The 23,729-nt window shown below is 40.4% G+C and overlaps 1 protein-coding gene across 1 annotated transcript in view; it reads left to right on the forward strand.

Moving 5' to 3' along the window:
* kcnd3 (potassium voltage-gated channel, Shal-related subfamily, member 3) overlaps positions 1-23,729 on the forward strand; it is a 97,825-nt gene that overhangs the window by 71,540 nt on the left and 2,556 nt on the right. The window contains exons 3-7 of the mRNA XM_061799437.1: positions 9,602-9,770; positions 21,192-21,293; positions 22,366-22,398; positions 22,483-22,575; positions 23,416-23,669. Coding sequence (XP_061655421.1) covers positions 9,602-9,770; positions 21,192-21,293; positions 22,366-22,398; positions 22,483-22,575; positions 23,416-23,669 — 651 coding nt within the window. The remainder of the gene's footprint in view (positions 1-9,601; positions 9,771-21,191; positions 21,294-22,365; positions 22,399-22,482; positions 22,576-23,415; positions 23,670-23,729) is intronic.

Genomic DNA, 23,729 nt, shown 5'->3' on the forward strand with positions numbered 1-23,729 from the left:
CGGAGCTGAAGTGTAACCTGGCCCGGCCCGAAAGGGCCGGCGTGAATGTTCAAAGGCGGCCCTGACTGAGCTGAGGGAAATGGCAGGGATGAATTAGTGATGTGTTGCTGGAAAGCTCCGGAGGAGAGCAGTGCTGGAACTGGTAGATAAATAATCTCTGTCGTGCGTCTATAAACACTGAGTGTGTGTGTGTCTGTGTGTGTGTGTGTGTGTGTTGGTGGGTGTATGCATGAGTACGCTTGCGGAGATACAGAATGTGTGCTGCGCTGTGCTGCGCATACTTTTGAAAAAGTGAATATTTTCAGCGACACTCTTTTTTTTTTTTTTTTCCTGGCACCCACTCATCGAAACAGAAACACCTACACTCACACTTCCCCCTCCTGCTCGTTGCCTTGTTTCAATCTCTGTCCTGTTGTGACTCATTTGCCCATTTGACGGTGGAGACTCACAAACGCACAGATGCGCATGCATGGGCAAATGCACAAAGTAATACATTCGAGATTTCCACTACGTGTGCAAAGACTTCCTTGCCATTTGGCCGCTGCCCCAGGGATTGCTCGCAATGTTTTCCACACCAGTAAAGAGGTCTGTCTTTCCAACAGGTATCCCCCCTAGAGCTCATCTTCTATCTTCCACCTTGAACTTTTCCCTTGACTGCCCAGGGTGCCCCCTTGGTTGAAAAACACACAATATATACATACTAGTCTGGTCAGGGAGGGAAATAGGAAAGGAGGCTGGGCTGGACACACCTCTCCCCAGTCTCAAAGCTGCCCTAGTTTTTCCACGAAGCCTACTTTTCTCTGCAAACACGTGCATGCAGACAGCTCCCCTCATGTGCGAACGTTGATTCACCCTGACGGGTAGACACCTGACCGCTGCCACAGTTGGTTTGGGCCTTTTTATATTCATGTGTTAATGTGTATTTCACAATTAGAGGTTTTGCCCCTTCACTTTAACAGGACTTTGAAAAGAAATTTGCACTTTTAGGGTTACTTTAAAGTTAAAGATGTTATTGTTCTTAATACATACGAAAACAATATTGTGGCCCTTAATGCCTAATCCTATTATGACAAAAAAATACCTATTGTGTGGCACAATATAGCATTTTGTATATTGTAAGTCAGAGTACTTTATGTTTTGTCAGGACTAGGGACTAGTTGTCTTTGAGAACCGGTTCCCAATAATTGAATTCCCAGGAATCGTTTGTTAGCCTGCCTGATGATTGCGCTTATCAAGTCCTCTTCGGCATGGTACACAGTTTGGGCCGCCGTACTGTGTGTGGTGTACTCTGATAATCTCAACACAGAACACCTCACAGGTAAATTTGCTGGACAAAGTCACTCTGATTTCTTGCGACGTATGCAAAAACTGCATTAACCGTTTTGTTCTCTTGACATACTTTCAGTTGTGTTTTGTTTTTCTCCAAAGGATACATTACGGATTATGAGTGCATACTGGATATTTAGTATCTTCCATCCAGATTTAAAGCAAACAAAGCCATTTGTATTATTTCATTCTCTCACCCAATGAGAATCGATAAGGAATCGGAATCTCTAAATTCTTATCCATGCTTATCCCTCATCAGGGCGAGCCATTCTTTAAGCGGTAATGTATTTGATATTATATGCACAAAAATACTTAATTAGGCTGCCTACCTGGGGGAAAAAAAATCCACTTTCGCTTCCAACAGCAATGTTAAAAATACCACTAACATTCCAAATGTGTTTGATTTATTATAAAACTTCAAGACTCAAACAAAAAACAACAATAACAACATAAACCGGCGCAATTGGACTGATTCTTTTTCCTGGTCAGATCAGACTTTTGGATAGCACATTGGCCAGCGTGAAGCGGATTGAGCAGCTTGGTGGCATTGGCCGCCTCGCCGTCACATTGCTCATAGATCAGTACAGTCGACGGCACCAGCGTAGCTTACACTGATGAGATTTATTGTTGTCTGTGCTCACAGTCAATAAATCAGGCAGCATAAAACAGTGTTTGATATTCACGACCAGAGATAAACAATCGGACTGAGACATCTTTGATTCAAGAAGATGTGAGCTGCAAACTCCTCTGAGGGCACAGCTACTAAATTACTGTTAAGGGATATGTGTTTTATTGTATTTATAATTTTGATGTGTGTTTCTTAAAGTTGACCAAAAAAAAACAAAAACAAAGATTGCATCACAAATATAAAAACCGAAGTATGGATTTCCCCTAAACACAATAATGCAGCTGATAGCAATTTATGGGACCGCAGAACCGAAGTCCCCGTGACGACAGATATCATCAAGGACCTGAAATATTTGAAGCACAGACCTCACAAACTTTAATAAACACCAATTTTACCGAGGCAGGTGGCACATACATCTGCACAAATCAATGTTTGTGTCGTGTCTCTCCCTTAAATCCCACACTACTTTCTTATTTATGCTACTTTAGATTAGTTTTACCTGAGTGAATTGTTTAGAGCAAACTATATATTGTAGTGAGGAAAATGGCCTCAGCTCGGGAGTCACTTGGGAGCGCCAGCAAGGAAAGCAGAGCAGTTTTAATTCATTTATATCTCCTTTATATTTTACATTTCATCGTTCAATACGGTAGTCAAGTCCATCATCAGGCTTGCAGCGCCTTTTGTGCCTCCAAGGGACTCTCTTAGTGGATTTGTGTGTCCAATTGCCACATTATTGGCAGACTGCAGCCGACCCAAAGATGACTGAAAGAACTGTGTAAGCATTTAGTTTTATGCTATTGTGTTAGAGTCAGATGTAGTGGAAAAGTGGTAGCTTGAGCAAATCGAGTCACACTTATGAGATATTATTGTATATTATTATGATTATTATTAATATTATTATCATTAGAAGATAAAACTGCAATAGCGATCATGACTAGAATAATAGGAGTATTTTGCCACTCGTCTCTTCTTCTTGTCAATTCATCGCCGAAGACCCGACTGCTCCCTTTTCCCTCCTCACCCCAGGCATTCCCTTTTCATGTTTTTCCTTCCATCTACTCCTCTTTTTTCACTTTGATCACTGCATAACTGCGTGCCGGGGCGTGCTGAGCAGTGACCTTGCTGCTACGACCTTGAGCTCCCTGTAGATGACCTCTGAACTCCTTCCTCTGCCTCACTCCTTTCAGCTCGGGTCTTATCTTTCCTTGACTTCTTTTCATCTCGCAACACTGCTCCCAGCTGGGGGGCAAGCACTGGGAGGAGATGCCGAGATATAATTTTTTTTTTTTTTAGTGGCGGGAAGCCAGAATCGTACTTATGTGCTCCCTTTTACGTGCTCCAGTTGAGAGACAAAGGGAGGACTGACTGACTCCAAAATGAAGTTCATTACAGGACACAAAAACATTTGGTTGCTTGTTACCTTATTCTTTCTTTCTGGCAAGGAATGTGATGATATTCTTTCAGAATATTTATTTTTGTCCTAGTTAGAGTGTTCACAAGCATGGTTCATGTTTTAAAGGTCCTTCCACCAACTGATGGAATTGTGAAAGGTGACAAAGACTTTGAAATCTTCACTGTCTGCTTGTATTTTACTGACTAGACAGTATATAGTAGTATTGTTAAACTAATGAAGACAGTCACATTCATGTCATATCCGATCTTTCCCTGGATCTCTTGTTGATATAAGTTACCGATATCATGAGGCACCGTGTTTCAGAGGTTATCAATTCACTTTAATTACACGTCGGCTAATTAATCTCATATTTCTCCAGATATTCACAATCCGGCCGAGTGCAGTTTTCTCTGGTTGCCAGTCTAATTGAACCACATATCAGCGTAATTGTGTCCCAGCGCCTCAGCGTCCGCGCACCTTCCACAACGTGACTCCCACTCACGGAGATAGATGGCTCGGCGCTTTTTAATTACCAGCAACCCCCTCGCTGATGTTATCCATACATACGCAGTGGCCCCGAGAGGCTCGAAAGCGTTCGAGCACTTGGAGATGTGCCTGTTATGAAGTGTGTGCACACTGGCATGCATTTCAAGTGGCTTCTCACCTGACACGCACAAGGGGGAGAAGCGCAAATGAGTTCATCGGGGGATCTCCGGCGAATCTGGAATGATGCAGGCTGGCGTCATTGCAAGTTTGAAGGCCCCTGCGTAATTCATATTTAAATGTTGTTTGTGAACGTTCTCTGTTAATTGCACTTCCCAGTTAGTGGAGGAAGTGGCTTTACTGAAGCATTCTGTTTATAGCAGTCTGGTAATCACTAATTATATAGGCGAGTGTATACGAACACATAAAGGAACAGAGCTTGTAACGCCGCCCTTCGCTTATGTTTTTCCAGATCCTGAAAACTAATTGTACTCATGCTGCTTCATTGGTGGACTCCTAGAGTCAAAAGTCAACTTTTGCAATGTAATCACTTGTAGATTGCTTCGGAATGAGAGGAGGTTGTTCATTATCGAGAAAGACTTATTTGTGCAAACGGGGTGAAGGCCAATTGAACATTTGTTAAATGTCGCAAGAGCTCAGTCCTAGTTTGATTTATTTTTTTTAATTCACCCTTCATGGAATGGAGCAAATTCCTTCAAGCTGTTAGGAAATGTTTGTGTATCACAAGAGTTGGTTTTCAATGAATCAATTCCAAAGTGTATGAATCTGTGTTCAACTTCTATTAAATGTTTCAATATTTCTTCTGCAAATCTTTGGAAGTATGAACCCTGAGGATTGTGCAGGATAGAAAGAGTATACGTGTTTTGTCAAGGGGGAAAGAAAAGTTACTTTCCTGTGTAGCTCATCCCCTCTAATTACACAGACAAGTACACGTCCTCCGCATTTGGTGGAAAGTAAATTTTAAAGTACAGAGATATGAAAAGTCAGCATTAAGAGGGGGGAAAAAAAAACAAGTGTCAAAGTAAGTAACTGGAAGTATGTTGCAAAGAAATGATGGTAATCCCTCAGCATGATTCACTATAATATTGGGTGTGAAGTGAGTGATGATAATGACCTTTGCATGCTGTGCAGTGAAGTGAAAGAGAAATACCCTTCACTTTATCAACTTATCTGTGTGTTTCGTTCTTGGATTCTCTACTTGTCACTTGACAAATGCAAATGGGGAGATAACATATGTGTCTGGCCACAGCAGACCCTGCAAAGCCAAGGAATTGGATTTTGCCTCAAGCCGCCCGTTGCGTTTGCTCTGTGTTGCAGAAAAATGCATTTCAATGAACATTGGCTGCAGTGTTGCTTAGTCTCCCCTCTTATGAATATAGCGGGACGCTGGAAAGAGAGAAGCTACTTTTTCTCATTGGTAGATTAGGAGATGAATTTATGAATGAATATAAAATGAATAAAAACACTTTGTTTCGATTGAAAATACATTGCGCTCGCAACCCTGTCACCCTAACTGCTTTAAAATTTGGGCAAAATGGAGCATTTTGGTGGAAAGGTAAAACAATAGCGATACAGCTTGTCGGCCACTTTTGTAGAGTAGTTTGAAGCCCGCGCCGCATTAAAGCTTTTATAGCTACGAATGAAAAACGATCGCAAATGTTGCTCTCAAACCCGGCGTCTCCATTGCACAGTCAGAAACTTAATTTGTTGTTCTCAAGCGACTCTCATCTTGACCTTTTTCTCTTGCTCCCTCCTCATCCTCTTTGATTGTGTCTCTGTACCTGCTCTTTGCCGGCGGCATCACAGTAAACCTTTGGTCCCCCTTCTGAAGAGCAATTTATCACCCAAGTTACTTCCCCCTGACTGACTGGCCGTGAAAGGCCGTCAGATGGCGGCACAGATGAATGTTGTTTGCAGGTCGGAGGTCTGGAGGGGCGGCCTGTCGCTGCGCTCAACTCGGAAGTGCTGGTTGTTGGTATGCCGCGTTTTTAAATATGATCTGACAGAGAAGAACTGGCGCTTGTGTACTTGAGTCCGGAAACACAGTACAGTAATTGTGCCTACATCGCTGGGGTTATGTTCCCGACCGTGCCCCTGAAATAAGTGAAATCTGCATTATAGAAATACCTTATTTAAAATACCTTTTCATAACATTTATGGCATGTCATTTTTTTAAACAATACAAACACATTAGACACATACAGTATCATATACTGAGAGAGAAGAAGAGCAATGGATAACACAAATATATTGTGTAAAAACTATAAATATTTATTAATATTAACTAATGATATTATATGAATACTATATTATTGATATTATAATATATAATAAATGTGTGATAAAAATATAATTTTATGTATATTAATATATGTAATATTGTAATGATTATATTAATATTAACAAATGTAATAACACTCTTAAAAATGTGAAATAGTAACCAAAAAATTATTAATAATAATAATGTGGTATATGTCATTTATCTGGTACGAAATCGTATTGTGATCTTAGATTATATTCATTTGGTGAGACTAATTACCTCTGCCAAACAGAGTACAAGTTCGTGTTGGGATTCGAACCTCGGTCACCGGACGACCCGCTCTCCCTAGTGAGCCATCCCTGCCCCATTCATTTTCATGACAAATTCCATGCATTTGTCAGCCAAGCCAGATATTAGCACTCGACTGAAAAATATAAATGGAAAATGACCATCTATCAAAAGTTGTTCACACATCGACGACATTGCACGCTTTGTTTTCAGCAGTTTCAATTCATCTGTTGCATGAAGACGCATTTTGTTACATCACAAGCGACCCAAACCTTATTATTATTAAAAATCGGTTCTGTTGTGTTTTCAAATCAAAACCAGACATACTGTAAGGGAAGAAAAAATAAATAAAAGTCAGCTGTGATGTTGATATAGTACACGTTTAAAAAAAATAATAATAAAAATCCATTCAGGGATCATGATAAGGATTTTTAAAATGAACAAAGGGTGTCTTAAAGTTTCATCTAATAGCAACATGTTTTTATTTTGCCGTCATAGAACATTTAAAAATAGGAAGAGGCTAAAAAAAAAAAAAACCTTTCAAGCAAAACAATAAATATCACTGAACTTGTCTGGATGTCATTCAAGGCGGGTTATGGGGGTTATGAATTTAACACTAAGACCTGGATGTGCTGCGACAACCCTGACCGACGGCTGACCTTCTCACCTCAACCCGTGAATGTGTACGTGTGCGTGCATGTGCGCGTGTACAGATGCAGTATGTGCATTTGCTTTTTTGTGTGAGTGGAATTTGAGAATCTCTCACCACCTTTAGCAAGAGGAGCAAAAGGACTTGCATCTGCAAAACAATATCATTCCTGCCAGTTTGCTTGGCTTTCGCTGCTTATTCATCTTGACTCGCTTTTTTGAAACATTTGGGCTCATTCTCCATCTCCGTCGTCTTCCCGAGTCGGAAGCAGACACAAGAGCTCATCCAGGCAGGAAGGAAAGAAATTGTGACAAACCTCGCTTACCGCACACATGCACTCGCATCCTTCCTACGACGTACGTGGTACCAGTTTTTTTTTTTTTTTTTTTTATGTGTAAAAATCTTTATCTCTGTGCCGTGTATAATGGCTCAGAGACGCTATCATCGGAGAAAGGCCAGCTTGACTAAATGGGGCCGGCAAATTGACTGTCGTATTAAAAGAGGAGAGGCTCTATAAAGCGATCTGATAGCATCCCATTATAGACGGTTTGCAGATGAATATGATTAGCTTTTCATTCCTCCTAATGAGAAGATCTTCTGAAGAGGGGAGGAGATTAAATGTTACGCAGCGCTTGTTATTGCCTAATTTGGGTAAAAATACCATTAAAATTTATCGGAAGGGACGATGAATACTTCTTTGTACAAGTATTGTCTGTTTTGTTGGTTCACTATGTGAAAGGTGCATTTGGCTTTCCCATTTGACTAATGTGCATTTTTACATCTCGTTTGGCATTTCCATCGGACTTTTCAACATTCTAAACAAAAGATCGCAACGAAAAAACGGTCGAGCTCCATAAAGGCATGCTTGGAAAAGTTGTGTGTGTCAGATTTAAGTTGTTCCCCTCAATGTACAGACATGTTTGATCCACTCTTTGAGTATTATTAACAATTAAAACAAACCTTTGGTTTGTGTTGTGCTGCACTCAAGGTCATTGAAGGCTGTGCATTGCAAACACACCAGCAGCGTAATGCAGTGTATTGTTTGTGCAGTACTTTATGTCTGTCACTGATTTATACAATGATGATAAAGGATTGATGGACAAGAAGCAATGAAAAATATTTTATTTTTCATTTTTTTTCTTTCAATTTCCCCCATTTAACACAGCATATTTCTTCATATTGAGTACATGGATTGATATAATATCAGATATAATCAATGCATATGTGCGTCAGCGTCATACAAGTTGCATGTAGGATCATAATTTGTGTTCCAACATTGTATGATGCCATAAATCATGCTTGAAAGGCCACTGCTCTATGAAATGCATTTTCTTATGGTCACTAAAACGTTTTATTGATTAGATTGTATTTTTTATTATTGCAGTAGAGATTGTATCTTACAAGGAAAGAGAGAGCACATATGGTTGAGGTAGGGAGTTGGGGGAGTCCTCGGCGGTTGCACCTTAATGCATTTTATCCCCACGAGAGCACCCGCAACCCGCTGAAGTATATTTCTATTTTCACCGTCTGACACATCACCTTGCCTTCTGCAGAGGTGACGATAATCAGACAAAGGCGAGGCCCTGCGAGATTTTGCGGCCGTCTTTCCGGATCTCTCTCGGCTGGAATTCACCTTCCAGCCTTTCGCTGCCAATCAAACTCACGTTCACTAAAGATTTGTTTTGTTTTGAATTCTGATACGATGCTTGACAAGTTGCCTTTCAGTTTTACTACTGTTTTACTTGCAATGCTTCTTGTGTTTGGTTTATTCTCATGGTTTATGTTGTCATTTTTTTAAATTAAGTGAAAAGAACATGCACTCACTGGCCTCCAGTGCAAGAGGCTTATCAATTACTCAGCCAATACAGAAAAATAACTTACGTTTTGAATGACGCCAGGTAGAGATACTGAATTGGTAACGTTTAGAATTGTGCTTTGGAGTGGAGTTTGAGAGATATTTTTAATTCATAAAATCAATATCATTTGGAATCTGGTCTAATCCATTTGGTAGGACATAATAAAATGAACTGCCTGCGGATTTAGCTCTGTTTTCTTTTCTTTTTTTAAACATTGCATTTCAGAGAAAGACTGAAGATCTTTTAGTTTCTTCGTGCCCTCTCCACCTTCCCTTCAGCGGTTTTCTGATTCTTGCTTCGGTTTCTCCATTGGGAAGAAAAAAATACTATAATAATCTGCCTGACGCACTGACAGTGAGATCACATCTGACTTGCAGAAATATTAGGCTAGATAAAGTTATATGCTTCTAGAAGGTATTGGCGCCTGTGAAGTGTTGAATAAGTAATGTTGAATGGGGATTAGGGGCCATGTAAAAAAAAAAAAAATCATTTTGGGCTCCTCGGCGTCATTTCCCACGAATCAAAAAATACTTTTTTCAATGGCCCATGTCACTCATGGGTTCTTGGAATGGCCATCACTTGACGACATGCAATCACTTAATGATATCTGAACAGTTGAACTCACGCAGACAGGTTTGTACTAAAAGCATCGTACAACCCTTAAAATGTTCTCTTTGTCCCTAACACCCCCTTGCAGGTATGGAGACATGGTCCCAAAAACCATCGCAGGGAAGATCTTTGGCTCCATCTGTTCTCTGAGTGGGGTGCTGGTAATCGCCCTGCCCGTTCCTGTCATCGTGTCCAACTTTAGTCGCATCTATCACCAGAACCAGAGAGCAGACAAACGGCGGGCGCAGAAGGTACAGGTGAACACAGTTTTTTATTTGCTTCAACTGGGATCCAGAGGCTCGGACCCCCAGACCTCCAGCCAAGAGGGCACTTCTGACTAACTCCAGATTGGAGGACTCCACAGGGTTGGGTTAGAGTTTTCTTTGAGATGGACCTTGTGTGTAAGACTGTATAGTGATGCACTACATACCCTTTTGAAATACATTTGACCATCCAGTGTAATCTTTGTTGACGTGTCCCCTTTTGGATTTACATTTGGATTACATTTTGGGGAAATTCATAAATTATATGAATCAAAGTCATGCTTGAAGTACAACATTGGGAGGTTTAAGCATATTTGGAGTGAATATGCATGCCTTTTTAGCCATGGCCCCAAGACATGAGAAATAATTGTGTTGCTGTTGTCTGCATGTGACAAATTTGGTCGCAGCATATAAAAAAAAAAAATGGGTCCAAATAAAAAATCATAGTTTATGGGCAAACCTGACTGTTCTCATTCTCCTGTGATACATAGTAGTACTGTGCTAATATAGAGATGGGAGCCATACTGTTTATCCATTCATATTTCTGCCACACGTATTGATTTTAATATTTTAATTATTGTAGTCATAATTTGCGTAGAACAGCACCGCATCATACTTAGAGTTGTTTCCAATAGTTTGCCTTTCTAGATAAATAACCAAAATTTGGGGAACAGCACTAATTGCTATTCTATACCACGGCAAAGTGCAACCACAATAATAAGGACACTGTTCAAGGTCCCATATTTCGTCTATTTAGACCTCCATAGAGTGACTCTCTATCATGGACTTAGTAATAAAAGTGTCAATTTCATTTAAAAAAACACTTTGGTTTTGTCATACAAGTGTCCAGAAAAGGCCCCTGTGGCAGCTACTTATGTTTGACCCAGTTTTGTATCCGCTTTGTCCATATTTGTCGAAGACCACCCCCTTTCCTCTTATTGGTTGCCTCCGTGTAGAAGACCCACTTATGAGAGCACAAGTGGGATCGCGCTGGCTCACGAGCGAAAAGGGATCGTGATCTTCCCTCGTGACATAGATAAGATCAAGCAATTCCAATGACCTGATTTCAGACCTCTCATCTGGAACGTCTGGAACTCAGGAATGCGTGGACCATTTTAATTCCTATTTCACATGTTTACTTAGGCACCATAGAGCCAATATTACATCCTAAATACTACAAAAAGTTGGTTTGATAAAATATGTGACCTTTAAATAAGTAAGTATTATATACCGTAATTTCGCGTGTATAATGCGCATTTTTGTGCCAAAAAATTGTCAAAAGTCAATAGTACGCATTATACATAGGTATAGAGGAAAATGGAAAAACTTTCACATTTTATAAATGTATGCCGCCATCTAGAGGTTATGAAAAAGCTGTACACTTTCATTCCAATATGCCACCGCCACCAAGAGGTTATGAGAAAGGTGAAGCCTACACTTTCATTCCAATATGACAGGGGTACGAATGACTGTATGTATGTACAGTTGTGCTCATAAGTTTACATACCCTGGCACAATTTATAAAATATCGTTTTTTTTAATACGACTGATGACTGAACAACAACCATCATTAATTTATTTATGGTTATGTTTTGTTTAATGATAAAGCTTTTCTGAAATGCTTGACAGTTTAATTTGAATACCATTAAAATAAAATTAATTGTGTTCTGCCTGGCCCTTCATGTTTTCTTTATAGAATTGTACCCGTCTTACAAATTCTGCCTGGGTAATCAAACATATGAGCACAACTGTGTGTTTTCTAATGTACTAAATAAAAGTAGGGCTGTGAATTTCAAAATAAGAGCAAGTAAATAAAAATAATTACGTGTTCAAATAAAGTGCTTAACTTTAGAATTCTTTTGAAAAAACAAACAAAATACAGATAATACTTCATGTTTTAATCATATGGGTAGAAGAAAAATCATGCAATGTAAAAATGCGTTACACATAGGTAGAAAGGTTTTCCAGAATGTTTAGGTCCACTTTGGTTGTGCGTATTATACATGGGTGCACATTATACATGAGAAATTACTTATTGGTGCTCATTCAATTGTGCAGGTATACCTAAAGAAGTAGCCAGTGATTTTATGTTGTGGATGCAGAAAACAGAGAGGAGATTGGTGACAAGGAAGGCGAGAGGGGAGGCAGAATCAGGTTAAGCAAGCGTAGAAATAGACAAGCGCTAGAGGCGATGCGGGCACGGTGTTCTTTCCTGAAATAGCCCTCAATCCAGATGAGGTGCTAGTTAGAAGGTCAGAACATGTCTGTCTATCTGCTCGTGTATGACTAAGCCCCTGATGCCCATGTCCTTGTATGTGCACTATACTGTAAATACATGTTCACTGGGTCTCATTATGCTCCTGAAAAAAAAACTAAACGAACTAAAAAAAACGGTAGCAGGCAGCGCTGTGAAGAAATCCCTGCCATTAGTTGTGAGGAAAATACAGGTACCGATATGTTAAATTACAACAGGTACTTTGAAGAAATAATTTCCAAATCCATACCCGTAGAGCGCTAATCTGACCTTTGACCTCATCTACCTCAGTCAACTTGGATGGTTGGACATCCCTTTACATGTACAGTATAGCGGAGATCGTGTGCCATGTGAGATCATCAGGTGTGTCGTGGGAAATTATCCAGTTTCCCTTTTTTTACAATTTATTTGCACGAAAATTATTATATATTAATGATAATAATGTATCTTTGTACATCTCGTCTATGCCAACGATGTACAGTGACAGGCAGAACAAAGTTAGGAAAAAATTGAAAAGGGTTATGGATGATATGGATATGACTCAGGTAATTAATGGCCCTACGAGAATTACAAACTCCCCCCGAACTCAGATTGATCTAGCCATTACTAATAGGCCAGAAAGGATTTTGAAGCCATACAATATGCTCACAGGATTGTCTGATCACAATCTTATAATGGTCACAAGAAAATTAAATAAAAAGCGCTTCAAACCCTTGGCCACCACTGAATCCAATAGGATACCAAAACATGAACAACAAAATTTCCAAGATTCTATCCAAGAAGTAAACTGGGATGTATTACTCGCTGGTAAAAATTTAGATGAGGATTGTTCTAAATTTGCCAACAAAATACAAGAAATTATTATACAATTTACACGGGTAATTAAACTAAAAGCTAGAAAGAATGGCCTTCCTTGGTTAAACACATTTATTCTGAAACTGATGAAAGAACGCGATCATTCCTTGAAGTTGTCGGTCAAATCAGGATACAATAGACACCACTTTATTTCACTGAGAAATAGGGTAGTGAAAGAAATAAGAAAATTTAAAGCTGACTTTTTCATTACTGCTCTGAATAGTGCGAAGGGAAATTCAAAAATAAGCTGGAATTATATTAAAAAACTATTGGGTGATACACAAAATAACAAAACAAAACTAATCCAAATTAAATTAAATGGAAACATCCTGACGGAACCTCAAGTGATGGCTGATGCTTTTAACAAATACTTCATTGAATCTGTGTCAGAAATCTCTTCTAAGTTTGCAGTAAAACAAAGGAAGGAATACCCTGCATTGTCTGCAACGCAGTTCTTTACTATTACAAATATTACTGAGACCAAAGTTATCAATTTAATTCATTCATTCAAACCATCTAAGGCAAAGGATGTTTTTGGAATGGACACGAGCATGCTCAAAGATCTAGGTTCAACTCTTGCTCCTCCTATTGCCTCAATCATTAATCTTTCAATTTCATCTGGTCACTTTCCAAAGGCATGGAAATCTGCTATTGTTACCCCTGTCTTTAAATCCGGTGACTCAACTTCTCTGAATAACTACCGACCTATAAGCATTCTTCCGGCCATTTCCAAAGTTGCAGAAAAATGGGTGTCAGAGCAGATTGTCCATTATTTAATCAGCAGCTCCCCCTCTCTCCACGCCATGCAGTTTGGTTTCAGATCCAAGCATTCCACTGAAATGGCTACATGCCTCTTCATTAAGAAAATAAAATCTTCTCTCGACAAGGGTGCAGTTGTAGGGGCGGTGTTCTTGGACCTCAGGAAAGCTTTCGATACAGTAAATCACTCTGTTCTTCTTACCAAGCTCTCAAAATTGAACTTCTCTCGCAAAGCTGTGAGCTGGATTGAATCATATCTGCATGACCGAACACAATCTGTATCAGTTAACAACTGCAGATCAGAGTCTCTTAGGCTAACCTCTGGAGTCCCTCAGGGATCAATATTAGGCCCCCTTTTATTTAGTCTTTATATCAACGATTTGCCCACTGTTTGCTCTGAAGCAGAGTGCGTAATGTATGCAGACGACACGGTTTTCTTTGTTCATGGTCGCTCCAAAGATACTGTTGCTGCTAAACTCACTAATACAATGTCCTGTGTCACAACATGGTTGCAGGAGTGCTGTCTACAGCTAAACGTTTCTAAAACTGTAGGCATGTATTTCACTAAAACAAATAGAGTATCACCTGACCCCGACATACTTGTTAATGGCCAAAAAATGCAAATTGTCAGCCAATGCAAATATCTTGGGTTAATAATAGATTCACAGCTTTCCTTTAAAGCCCATATTGACAAATTGTGTAAAAATATCAAATTAAACCTCGCAAATTTTCGTGCAATTCGAAATGAAATGTCAACTGAAGCCGCAAATATTTACTTGCATTCAATGATTCTTAGTCACTTTAACTATTGCATAACCAGTTGGTCCCAGGCTGGTCAGAATGCAAAAAAAAGATTGGAAGTTTTGTACAAACAAGTAATTAAAGTGATGGATAAAAAACCAAGGCACTATCATCACTGTGCAATTTAAAAAAATACAGTCTTTTAAACTGGGACAGTCTTCACATAAGGAGCACTTTCAGTAAGTCAGCCTGGTCAGTGAGGAGCGCTGGTGAGTGGAACTCAGTACCTGAGGAGGTTAAACTGCTTACAACATACAAGGCCTTCACAAAAAAAGTTAGTTAACACCTATAGCTGCCAACACTAAAAGACAAGTATGTTTTTTTGTTAGGATAAAAAAATTATGGTTTTATTCTCTCTTAATATTATAGTTTGATTATGTATCCTGTATTATATTGTCTTGTAGATGTATTTTACTGCTTTTTTACATCATGGCCAGGGGACTACAGATGAAAACTAGCCTTCTGGCAAATTCTGGCTTTTTTAACCATGTGTACTTCATGTGTTTTATGAAATTGCATTGTCCCCTTTCAAAAATAATGCTCATCCACTAGATGGCAAAAAGTGAAAGCTTTGTATTCATGTATGACATGAAACAGCTGCTGCGTCTTTGTCAATAAAGACATTTGTTTAGTACATTTTCTTCATAATTTAGCATTAACACTGACTTGAAATTAGACAAACAACCGCTCACACTTTTCAAGTCTTCAATTGACCAAACATGCATGTTTTTTGAGAGGATACCCGGAGAAAACTCGGAAGGTCAAGATTCGAACTCGGAACTTCAGAACTGTAATGGATATGCGCTAACCGCTACGCCTGCCATGTACGTAAATATACATCAACACAAATCTTCGCACAAAGGCAGATGCAATGGTTGATACACACAACAAGATTAGAGAAAAAAATCAAGGAACCATCATCTTGTCATAATTTTACTTCTACAACACATTTCCATGTCATAATAAAAGCATACAAAAAAGATTATGGGCTTTTCAAAACCAAAACATGAGGCACTGAAAAAGAAAAAAAACAATAAACTGAGATAATCCAGCACCTCTTGCATAAACGGATAGAATGAACAAAATGATTAACCTAATGTGCATTGTCTGTGGTTAGTTTGTGGCCACCTCGCGTCAAGTGAATGTGGTTGAACAAAATGTAAACACGGTGAGCAGCCGCACGTAACGGCGTGACAGTTTTGGCCCAACAGTTCTCCGATGACGAGTGGTGGCTTTATCCCACATCTGTTCTGCTGCGCTGCAGGCGACTGTCAGGATTTAATGATCTCAGTGTTTCCATACAGTGTAAAGCTGCATGAAGCTCCATTACAGATTTGATACATAAATGAAGAAACGTATGAAACTTTATCAAATGGTGCAATTGTGTATTCAGGGTGGCTTCAAAACATGCTCAAGACTAACCTGGAACTCTTCCTTAAGCCTTTCTATCTGAGCAAGCCTGTTATTTTGAAGCTAAATTACATATTACATTGCAAAGAGAAACTATGCAGCAAAGTTGGAAAAATGACTCTAAATCAGTCTGGCATGCATTCCAATCGCTGACCAATTACAAGCGACGATCACCCCAAGCTGAGAACAATAGTGCACTAGCCAACGACTTGAATACCTTCAACTGCAAATTTGAAAAGGACACTTTCACGCCCCACACCCACCCGGCCGCACCACCGACCACAATCACACCTCTGACTTCTGCGTTAACCATCCACGAACAGGATGTGAGACGACGCATCAAGCGCAAGCGGCAGGCCCAGACCATGTGTCCCCATCCTGCCTCAAAGTCTGCGCGGACCAGCTCAGTCCAGTCTTCACTCGGATCTTCAATAGATCTCTGGAACTGTGCGAAGTACCATCCTGTTTCAAACGCTCCACCATCATTCCAGTCCCCAAGAAAACTGCAATCTCGGGTCTAAATGACTACAGGCCTGTCGCCTTGACATCTGTGGTCATGAAGTCTTTTGAACGTCTCGTGCTGGACCACCTCAAGAGCGTCACAGGTTCCCCTGCAGTTTGCCTACCGAGCGAACAGGTCTGCGGATGACGCAGTCAACATGGGACTGCACTTCATCCGAGAACACCTCGACAGTGCAGGGACCTACGCGAGGATCCTGTTTGTGGACAGCTCAGCATTCAACACCATCATCCCTGAACTCCTTTCCTCCAAGCTTCTCCAACTCAGCGTCTCGCCTTCCATCTGCCAGTGGATTTACAGCTTCCTGACGGGCAGGACACAGCAGGAGAGGCTGGGAGAGACCACCTCATCCAGACGCAGCATCAGCACTGGGGCACCCCAAGGTTGTGTCCGCTCTCCGCTGCTCTTCTCTCTTTACACGAACGACTGCACCTCAACGCACCCGGCTGTCAAACTCCTGAAGTTTGTAGACAACACCACAGTCATCGGCCTCATCAAAGACGGTGACGAGTCTGCATATCGACAGGAAGTGGAGCGGCTGGAGCTGCGGTGCGGCCGACACAACCTAGAGCTGAACACGCTCAAGACTGTAGAGATGATCGTGGACTTCAGGGGGCATCCTTAGCCACAGCTGCCCCTCACGCTGTCCAGCTGCCTTGTGTCAACCGTCGAGACCTTCAAGTTCCTGGGAATTACAGTCTCTCAGGACCTGAAGTGGGAGATCAATGTCAACTCCGTCCTCAAAAAGGCCCAGCAGAGGATGTACTTCCTGCTGCTTCTGAGAAAGCACGGCCTGCCATAGGAGCTGCTGAGGCAGTTCTACACAGTGGTCATCGAATCAGTCCTGTGTTCTTCCATCACAGTCTGGTTTGGTGCTGCTACAAAAAAGGACAAACTCCGACTGCAACGGACAATCAAAACTGCTGAAAGTATTGTCGGTACCCCCTTAACCCACCCTTGAGGACTTGCACGCTGCCAGAACTAAGACAAGAGGATGCATTGCACCGGACCATTGCACCGGACTATTCCTATATTAGTCATTCGCACTACTCTAAGTGCTAGAGGACTCTTCATCTTTTTGCACTATCGTCAAAAAAAATAAATAAAATAAAATAAAATAATTGTACCGGCATTACCAGATAACTAGCAAGGCTTTATTTCACAGTGACTGTTTTTCTCAATGTCTTTATGTCTTGAAAGTGTTCTCTGTCAATTGACTGTCTGTTGTCGTACTAGAGCGGCTCCAACTACCGGAGACAAATTCATTGTGTGTTTTTTGGCAAATAAAGATGATTCTGATTCTGATTCTGATTCTGATTCCTGATTGATGCATTGAGTGTGGATGACATTTTCTACCGCTCATACAAGTGATTTAGGCGCTGTGGCTCCCTCTAGTGTTTCGCAAAAGAGTTGCTGCCAAAGTACAGTTCACTTGTATTTAACTTTTAATTTCAACACATTTGCATTTAACCGGTAAGAACTGTTTATTTTTAAACATTAATTTAGGTACTTTTTTTTTTTTTTACTTTTGTCTGCAATAAATATCAATTCAATCATTATTTATTTGCAGTTGTTTTCCATATATTGAAGCAGCATTAATGTTCAAACTATGCATAATGTTACAGTGGCTGACAATAATATTAAATAGACTTTTTAGGAATAAAACCTCTGTCTCGTTTTTGATGAACGCTTCGGCCTGACTGTATTTTAATGTTGGTCATGATGGTGGTACTTGGGGATTGTTTTCACACAGTGTTTGGTGTAAACTGCTTGGCGAACCACTGGCTTAGAGTCATGGGTAAGTTGGAGCTTTTTCGAGCTCACCAACAATTTTGATTCTTTAATTCACACCAATGCGGGAGGAAGCCAGAGCACCCGTGTTAGCCCTAATATTTTATTTAGGAAGTTAAACCTCTTGTAAGTCTGTTTTTTACTCCGTTCACAGAATCTATTGTCATTGGACATAAAATGTCATTTACTACATAATAAATACATTGCATATTAAGCTTATACTATAATAGTCTTTATTTGCTGCTTTTTCATTTTTAAACGTACGCGGTTGTGTTGAGGTCAGGGTTGGTCTGTCTTGACAGATTGTTTTTATTCCAATCCAAACACTCTAGTTTTATGGGTTGCCATTTTATAGCATGTACAAGTACCACATGTTCAGCTCATTGCGTGCTAAATCACAAGCATTTAATGTGCTTGGAATATGTTGGCAGACAAGAGTTAATCGCTGCACAAGATGGTCACTTCAGAGAAACAAAACGGACTTTATTACCGTTGTATGTTTTTGTTTTTGTTTTTTTTTGGGTTTTTTTTGCTTCTCAATGCCCCACCCCAGTTATAAATTACACTGACATGGCATATATTTCAATACGCCAATACCATCTACATAACACAATGTTCTTTCATGGTCCATTACTTTAATGACTTGTGACCTACCCCAACATTACGCCAACTGATTAGCAAGTATAACTGGCCATTAAATATAGCAGACACCTGGTTTTACACGCAATCGGTTGCATTTCTTGGAAAATCCATTCTTCCTCAGATCATTTCCTAGAATAAGTGCATGTTCTGTATTTCACAATATTTTAAGGTTGAGGGGTGGGGCAGCTCGGCGTGCTGCCAGATCAATTTCCGTGTTCCTCCCTCATCTTCGTTTTTCTCTCCTCTCGTATATTCCAATATTTCTGCAGCTATCTTAATTCAGGTTTAATTGTTATTAATTCTGGGTGCCCATTACAATTAGCCATCCATCTGGCTGGCAGTTGAGCACGAGCCAAGATTCCTCTGACTCCCGGTGGCTACATGTGAGTAAAATCCGCAGCTGCAACGCAAACAGGATACTACAGTCGTCCGTTACAGTTCTCGCTAATCTGCCCTCTCGTTGGCTGTTGAACATTGACTTCAAAGTTCCCTGACCTTCATGACATTTGATTGCATGATTTAATCGTGAACAAAATGTCCAATTGGCAGAGGTCGAACTTTGCATGCTTTTAGAATATTAGCACAAAAGTGAAAATATCCTAGTTAGGTCTAAATACCATTATGGATACCCAGGCAAGATGTACAAAAAAATAATAGAGAATCATAAAGGCCAAGGAAAGCAGATTAAAAATTGGATAGGGCGCAGGGAGGGGATTACACCAAAATGACAGTCATATGTTAACAACAAGCGGTAAACTTTTTGGTGGTAGTCACGGAGCTCACATATATGACTATGACTTTTTCTGCATTATCTGCATACAATATAAGAAGTGTAAATATCACTTTCGTCCCGGTCTGAACAAATCAACCGCCTCCACAATCCATTGCCATGTGTCGTGCATGGAAAGATGTAAATGTTCTCCTTTCTCCATAATTCAAAAGGTTATCTGCAGCTGTGGGGCTGCGAGTTGCCTGAAAAAGAGCAAATGAGAGAGTGTTGATGAGAGATGCAACCAAAAATCCCGAACATCTCAGTTTGGAGCTGTAAAGCGCGTTTGGCGCCTGTAAAAGGAAGTAATCCAGGCTTAGAAAAATTAGCAGAGCTAGTTTGAGGTCTCGGTGGGTGGCAGGTGTCTTAATACATTTTTCTAACTTTGCCAACAGTTAGGCAAAGCTCCATAGACGTGTTTTTTTTTTTTTTTCTCTGTAAGTGACGATGATGATATCACTTTAGTCCATTTAGATGCTGGTTTGGGCTCGACTCTTCATCACGAATGCAAACAACACGCTGGCCGAGTTTAACTTTGCAGTGTTTATCTTTATTTACTGTTTATCGCAGTAGAAAGATAATCACTGCTGTTGCACTGCCGCAAGGTTGACACTTTTTTTTTTTTTTTGTTACCGCGCAGAATGTAGCACTCGCACGTTTGTTATAGTTAAAAGGTGTGACTATAGAAGATATTTAAAAACATGGTGCAAATCTACTCTTACATAGCAGCCAATTCTATGGAGTGGTGAAATTAAATATAGTTTGGTGCGTAGGTTTGAAAGTGCTCTTCAACACAAATTTACGATGTGTTGATGATGAATGCGGTCATGAAGTGTTTTTAAATGTGTGTGTGTGTGTGTGTGTGCGTGTGTGTGTGTGTGTGTGTGTGTGCGTGTGTGTGTGCGTGCGTGTGTGTGTGTGTGTGCGTGTTCCCTCCCTAACCGCAATCGTTTGGGAATTAGCTAGTGATGGAATGGTTTTATAGGTATAATGCTTTTTTTGACTGTCTTGTCAACAGTACATTCACATGTTAATGAAAGCCATCTACGCCCATAGTTTCCTCACACTCCTGTAATATTGTAGCATCGATCTGTAACGACACTTTGGTCCCGAAGTCCTGGGGATCGTTCATTGTTATTAAGGAACTGGCGATATGAGCATGGAGTGAGCTGAAATGCGTGCAGTATATGCTGGTATGGGTGTGATAATCAATTAAAATTTTTTTTTTTAAATGAATGGTCTTAGATGCTTGATCAGTTTGACTCACGTTTTCAATTGATGCATTTCTCAGCTAAATTCTTTACCGTTCTACCTTCACCAATCCTTGTCGCTTCCGCTCTCAGTCATTTTCTTCCCAAGGAATGTGTGTTGTCGCGCAGTGACCATAAATCATTCATAAGTATAGCGAGGGGATCAGAGTGAGTTATCACAGGAGATCAGAGGGAATAATCTAGTAGCATATGTTTGATTTGAACCAGAAGATCACAACTAATACATGAAGCATGTGAAAGTGTTGTAGCCTATCAGTGGGAGATGTCAGAATGATTCCCCAATCAGTCTCACGCTGGAGGTGGTGCAGCCTCCAACTGACATCACTATCAATGTTTCCTGCAGAAAGCTCGCCTGGCCAGGATTCGAATATCCAAGAAAGGAAGCTCCAGTGCCTTCCTCCACAGCAAGCGCAACGGCCTCTTTAACGAAGCGTTGGAGCTTACGGTAAGACCAGCGAACGCTTACGCTTGACTGCTGCTTACATTCAAACATTCCAAACGTCTGAATCGCCATTACTCCGAAATTTGAGTCTGAGCAACCTCGGAAATGAAATGAATGATTCGATCAGTTCCAAGAGCTCCTATCGCGTCCATTTTGCCACTTATTTGGCATTGTATCTTTGCAAAATTGGTGCATTTAACAATCAATCAATCAATCAATCAGACTTAATTTCTACAGCATTTTTCATACATTAAAATGTAGCACAAAGTACTTTACAATTATCTATAGGTCATCTTTGTGGGTTCGCCTGTCTCTCGACTTTTGCCCAGTTTATTTGAGTATTTTTTTTGCATCATCCTGCTAACTCGCAAGAAACAAAAGTAAAACATAAGCTCTTTAGCACAAGCAAATGTTTCCATAAAATTGTGGCAGCTAAAGTTAAATTGGCAGCTGTTGTCGTACGTGTAAGTATGACGACTGAATACAGAAAAACTAGTGTGATAATTGTTAAAGATGCATAAGTGAAAAGGAAACATTGCATTGAAGTAACAACCCTTCAAATTAATATTTGGACTCATTAAAAAAAAAAAAAAATGTATTTGGAAAAAATATGATGACAGAATTGTTGGGTTTTTTTTCTCCAGTTGGTCTACTTGTTAGAGGGTGCACATCAGCCTGTGGTTGTGTTGTTTATTTTAGTCACATTACTTTATGGCCAACCACCACAGAAGCATAAATATTGCCCTTTTTGTTCAGGCACATAAACACATGACTGGAAAAAGAAATAATTATGGGAAACAAGTCGTTAGAAACTCCCTGTCGGCAGCCTTGTCGGTGAAGGAGCCAGAGGCAAAATGTTCTGCATGCAATGCAATGCACTTTATATCCATAAGGGGCACAAATCAATGTTCTGGCTCCATTGATCTCAGCAGACGTGCCTCCGGGGTTCACGCTGATAATGTGACCCTGCTTCTGCTGCCTGGCACGTCTGAGGCTGTGACAGCTTTCTGATCTCGGTGCTGAACTCCAAACACAAGTAAAACTGCCTGTCTCTTCTTCTTCTCTCCCACTTCAGCAACTTCCGTACAAGATGAACATTTCTGATCAGGTAGTGACACGTCACATTTGTTTCTTGTCTTCCTCAAAGACAAGATGGGATGCCGCTCATTTTGGATCGTTTGTGTCGTCACAGGGTTCTACTGAGGAGGAACAACGGTTAAGTAAGTCCACCTCTCTATTAGAGAGCCAGCACCATCACCTGCTGACCTGTTTGGAGAAAACCACTGTGAGTTTACAAGTGCCCAATAATTAATTAACAGAATGAGCTTTTCACAATTTGTATCTTTTGGAGATATTAATGTTGCACCTCCTCCGATGCTAATTGCAGATAAACAGTTCTAAGTAGCAGACGCTGTTTTACATTCCAGTACTGTATGTGGACATGTTTGGTGCTCAGCTAACAAATGAATCAATAGAAGTCCGTGTCTCTGTTAAACATTTTTTTAAGTGAATTATGGACCAGATCCAGACCCCGATAGAAATATGTTTTTTTTAATTTTATTTTATAATACAGTAAATTAAGTGTCGGCAGCATCAGAGTATAGCGCTTTTGTGCCAACCTTTCTATTTTTTTAATCTAATCTTTAATCTTAATCAAAACATTTTCTAATGTGTAAATCCATTTATTTGAGGCACTAGCAGTGAGCTAGGAATAAAAATGATAGAAACTATTGCCTGCCGTGTTACACCTATTCGTAACACTTAATGTTGTGTGCGTGTGTGCCGTTAATGGAGCGGCGGAATGACCTAATGCCACCTGCCCCCCCCCCCCCCCCATGTCTGACGCCGACACTGAGCCAACTCAATATGAGCAAATGAACACACCTAAATATCCAGACTCTTTAGAAGGGGCAATATTCTAAGCTTAAACGTACTCTTATAGAGTTTCTTCTTAGTTGTTGCATGAAGTCTGACATATTATACTTTTTATTAAGCAAAAATTTATTATTTTTACATTACATTCAGCACTTTAAATTTGGATTCAAATAGAAATCGAGCCGTCAAATTGTGAAAATTCTGACTTTCTTTTTTTTTTTTTTTTTTTTTGATCTCTTGATGGTCACAGAACCACGAGTTTGTGGATGAGCAGTATTACCAACAGAGCTACCTGGAGGCGGGACTTCAGAATTACCCGTCTCGAAGCCCGTCACACTCCAGCCAAGAGGGCGTCACGGGCACTTGCTGCACCCGCAGAAGCAAGAAGCACCACAGCCCTTTGCCCAATTCCAGCGAGCCGGCGCACATGCAGCCTTTGACGCACGCGCACCAACAAGGCTTGCAGGAGCTCAGCACCATCCACATTCAGCCCCTCAGCACCAGGTGGGATCGCTGACGTCGACGCATAACATGATCCCGATATGAAAGTTTCAATGTTACCAA

Source organism: Phyllopteryx taeniolatus, chromosome 1 (genome assembly GCF_024500385.1).
Source record: "Phyllopteryx taeniolatus isolate TA_2022b chromosome 1, UOR_Ptae_1.2, whole genome shotgun sequence".
NCBI classification, from domain to species: domain Eukaryota; kingdom Metazoa; phylum Chordata; class Actinopteri; order Syngnathiformes; family Syngnathidae; genus Phyllopteryx; species Phyllopteryx taeniolatus.